The sequence below is a fragment of the Palaemon carinicauda genome, chromosome 7, assembly GCF_036898095.1.
Source record: "Palaemon carinicauda isolate YSFRI2023 chromosome 7, ASM3689809v2, whole genome shotgun sequence".
Taxonomy (NCBI): domain Eukaryota; kingdom Metazoa; phylum Arthropoda; class Malacostraca; order Decapoda; family Palaemonidae; genus Palaemon; species Palaemon carinicauda.
The window spans coordinates 71,695,073-71,699,557 of NC_090731.1; the positions used below are offsets into that span (position 1 = coordinate 71,695,073).

Consider the following 4,485-nt stretch of genomic DNA (forward strand, 5'->3'; position numbering starts at 1 on the left):
AATTCAAATTTACAATCTTTTATACATAGTTTAATTAATTCTATTAAAGTGTGTTTGGAGAATGTTAGATTCAATTGTCTATTATCTAAGGTTTCAGATAAAAATTCCAACATGTCATCAATAGGTACTTTAGTGAATAGTGAGACTACATCAAAACTGACAAGCCTACAGGTACTGTTAATCTGTACTTCATTCAGTTTGTTAATCAAGTCTACATTATTTTTTATATTTGAATATGAAATGGTGCCAACTAAAGGATTGAGGATATTGACAAGGTACTTAGATAATTTATATGCTGCTGAACCTACAAAGCTAATTATTGGCCTAGCTGGATAATTTGGCTTATGAGTTTTAATAGTTCCATACATATATGGCAATGTTGGTGATATTGTACAAACCTTTTTTATCAGATCTTCATTCCCTTTTAGTAACTCATTCACTTTTTTGTTGTAATTACTATTCACAAACTCAATTGGATTTTTTCTTAATTCCATGTATGTGTTTTCATCACTCAAGAGGTTTTCCATTTTTTCTATATAATCATTTTTATTCAAGATTACCAGTGCTCCAGATTTATCGGCTTTTGTCAGTTTAATATTTCTATCTTGCTTTAATTCGGCAATTGCTCTCTTGAATCTTTTTGGGCAATTTTGAACCACTGGTTTTTTCATATTGCTGTATATAATACCCTTAATCATATTTACTTCTTCTACAGAAATATCACTGAATTTTTCGAGGTTACACACTCCATTTGTAATTTCTACACTATTTACTGCACTTGATGACCTCGAAAAATTTAAACCGTATCCCAAGGCACATTTCACATTTTTATCCAGAATTTTGTTTGACAGATTAACCACACATTCTGGATTAACGTTTGCAGTCCACGGGCTACTTTCTATCAATGCATTGAGTTTCGTGTCATGCTTTTGTTTGAGTTTTCTATACACTTTCTCGTTCATTTCTTCATAGCAAAAACCTATATGTTAGAGACCTTGGCGTCATAGCATCCTGCTTATCCAGCTAAGGGTTGTAGCTTAGCAAGCAATAATAATAATAATAATAATAATAATAATAATAATAATAATAATAATAATAACTAGCTGAATTTCTTTTCACAGCTAATGCATATATTAGAGCGCCATTATTTTTCAATCTAATTGGTAAGGTCTCTGCCTGGTGTTTGGCAGTCGGGGGTTCGAGTCCCACTCAGTCTCGTTAGTGCCATTAGTGTCTACAACCTTACCATCCATGTGAGCTAAGGTTTGGGGGGGTTTTGGGGAGCCTAAAGGTCTATTTGTTAAGTTATTAGCAGCCATTACCTGGCCCTCCCTGGTCCTAGATTGGGTGGAGAGGGGGCTTGGGCGCTGATCAAATGATATATGATCAGTCTCTAGGGCAGTGGTTCTTAACCTTTTTGGAGGTACTGAACCCCACAAGTTCCGTACATGAATTCATCGAACCCTTCGTAGTTAGAAAAATAAAATGTGCTTTTTTCTTCAAATTCAAAACATGTATATAACTATAAACTGTATTAGTTCACAAACTGTACCATGCATCATTTGCACACAAAATTACTGTGTTCAAAGAACAAAACCAACAAAACATGAATTTCACACAAGAACAATAACATAATGAATACTTACTGCAAATCAATGTGACTTTTGCTGTTGCCTCTCAGAGACAATTTCAGAAATGCGTGGCTTCACCTTGGCAACCGCCACTCTCATATCATTTTCGCAACAAAGTCTGTTCCTTTTCTTCGTTTTTATGTCTACCATCATCAAAAAGGACTGCTCACAAAGATATGTTGTAACAAACGGTATGAGTATCTCCAGGGCTTTCTTAGCAATAAGAGGGTACGCTGCGATTTGGTGACACCAAAACGTTGACAGCGTTGTTGTTCTGAAGAGTTGCTGTTGAACCTGGCTCTGCTGCAGTTCAATGATTTCATCCAGGTATTCATCGTTGACATCTGCGGTCGCAACACTAAACGTGAACGGCTGTCTCACCCATGCTGGATATGATTCTCTGGTGTGGAAGTATCCGTCGAGAGACTTTGCAAGCTCATCTAAGTGCATGGCAATTGCTTGCTTCAGTTCCCCGGGTACAGAAATGTCTCCGATACCGTACACGTCTTCGATCTTACTTACACAGTCATCCAGCAGGGGAAAGTTTGCAAAGTTATCATTCTCCGTTCGTCGTTTCCAAAACGGTAGCTTTTTTTGAAAAGCCCTCAGATTTTCTTCCGCTTCGATGATGTTGACTCCACCGCCTTGCATCTGTTGATTGAGGTGATTGAGAGCATCGAAGATATCGGCCATGTACGCCAAAATGAGAATGAACTCAGAATTTTCGAAGTAATCTGCATGACAATGTTGGTGCTCTCGCAAAAACATGGCTAATTCCACACGCATGGCAAAAACACGATTCAGCACCTTTCCCCGGGATAACCAGCGAACGTTTGAATGGTACAGAAGTACTTCGAATTCAGAGCCCATTTCATTACACAGCTCTCTGAAGATGCGGTGCTTCAGTGCACTATTTCGCACGTAGTTCACACATTCCACTACAATTTTTAATACTTCTGCGAGTTTTGAAGGCAAGGTTTTTGGTGCCAATGCATGCCTGTGCAGAACACAGTGCATGACAATGATGTGTGGTGCACCGGCTTTCACCAGCGAACAGAAACCAGATTTTTGTCCCAGCATGACTGGAGCTCCGTCCGAACAAACTGCAGAAACCATATCCCACGAAAGATTGTTGTCTCTGAAGAAGTCATCCACAAGTTTCTTCACGTCGGCTGCTTTAGTTGTTGTTGTGAGAGGCCTACAAAATAAAAAGTTTTCCTTTATCATATCGTCTTTCACATAGCGCACAAACACAGCAAGCTGGCTTAGACTGGAAACATCGGTGGTCTCGTCGAGTTGGAGGCTGAATTTTGCTGGGCTTGAAATCAGATCTGCAACTATTTGAGCTAAGATGTCATTGCTCATGTCATCTATTCTGCTGCTGATGGTGTCATTTGAAAGAGGAATTTGGGACAACTTATTTTCAGCAGCTTTTTCCAGCATGATATTCGCCATCTTCAACGCAGCTGGTTTTACTAGTGTTTCGCAAATGGTGTGTGGCTTGCCCTGCTTTGCAATCAGGTACGCAACTTTGTATGATGCTGTTAAGACCGGTTTGTCGATAGGTACAAAGCCGAAAGTAGGCAGAGTAGCCCTTTCATCGAATCTGGCTCTCTTCACCTTGAATTCAGCAAGCGTTGTGTTCTTGTATTTCTCATCTCCATGCACCTTTAGGAAGTGTTCCCTTAGTTTTGCCGGTGCAAGACTAGAATTGCTCAACTTGGCATTGCAAATCATGCACTGAGGACGCTGACTCCCATCACGTTCCGTTATACATGTGAATCCATACTGTACGTATTCGTCCGACCACTTCCTTTTTTTGCTCGACATAGTTAGTATCAAGGGTTTGAAGTATTAAAAGGGAAATCACAAATCACGTACGATCACGACAGTCACAAGTCGACTACTGAGTGGATCGAGTTGCCTGCAGCACAGATATCAAGATCAAGCGATGTGGCGTGATCAGCTGCAGCCAATGATGGCCAAGCAGAGCATGACGTCACGAATCATACGATTGGGGTGAACCAAACCGCCGAGCCCCTGAAACTGACTCACCGAACCCCTGGGGTTTGATCGAACCCAGGTTAAGAACCACTGCTCTAGGGCATTGTTCTTCTTGATAGGGCAATGTCACTGACCCTTGCCTCTGCCATTCTTGGGGGGTCTTTAAACCTTTAAACTGTTATCTGGTAACCCGTTCAAGTCTGTCTCCCATAGGCCTTTAATATTGGATGGATTAAAACCAACAGTTCTTGTTGGCACAGGCCATTCCCTTGGTCGGCCCATAGGCCTTTAATAGGCCTCCCCAGGGTTAAAAGAATTCTTCCTGACAAAAGCCGGTAAATGGATACCCATCTCTGACCTAAAAATTTATTTCTTTATTAGGACGGAATAATGATACAAAGCTGTCACAATAAACAAAAAATACAAATACGTTTGATGTTGTCATTGTTCTTGAAATATTTTATTTTGATTGTTCATTACTTCTCTTGTAATTTATATTCCTGTTTCCTTTCCTAACTATGCTATTTTTCCCTGTTGGAGCCCTTGGGCTTATAGCATCTTGCTTTTCCAACTAGGGTTGTGGCTTGGCTTGAAATAATAATAATAATAATAATAATAATAATAATAATAATAATAATAATAATAATAATAATAATAATAATCGTTTTCATTATACCGATCCAATAAAATATTTTCTCTCTATGTTCGAGATATAAAAGTCAGAAATATGGCAACAATTGTTTTTCTCAGCCATACTAAATCCCATTTTGGTGACCCAGGTAAGCCACGGGTCAACAAGGGTCCTTGAAAGGTCAGAGGTCAATCCTTTTTAACATTTGGGGGCTGCTGT

The 4,485-nt window shown here is 39.4% G+C and overlaps 1 protein-coding gene across 1 annotated transcript; it reads right to left on the reverse strand.

Annotated features, from left to right (window-relative positions):
* Nucleotides 1-1,652: 1,652 nt before the first annotated feature.
* On the reverse strand, nucleotides 1,653-3,461 carry LOC137644364 (protein FAM200C-like). The gene has a single exon (XM_068377348.1). It carries the CDS (start codon nucleotides 3,459-3,461, stop codon nucleotides 1,653-1,655), a length of 1,809 nt encoding a protein of 602 aa, XP_068233449.1.
* Nucleotides 3,462-4,485: the final 1,024 nt, after the last annotated feature.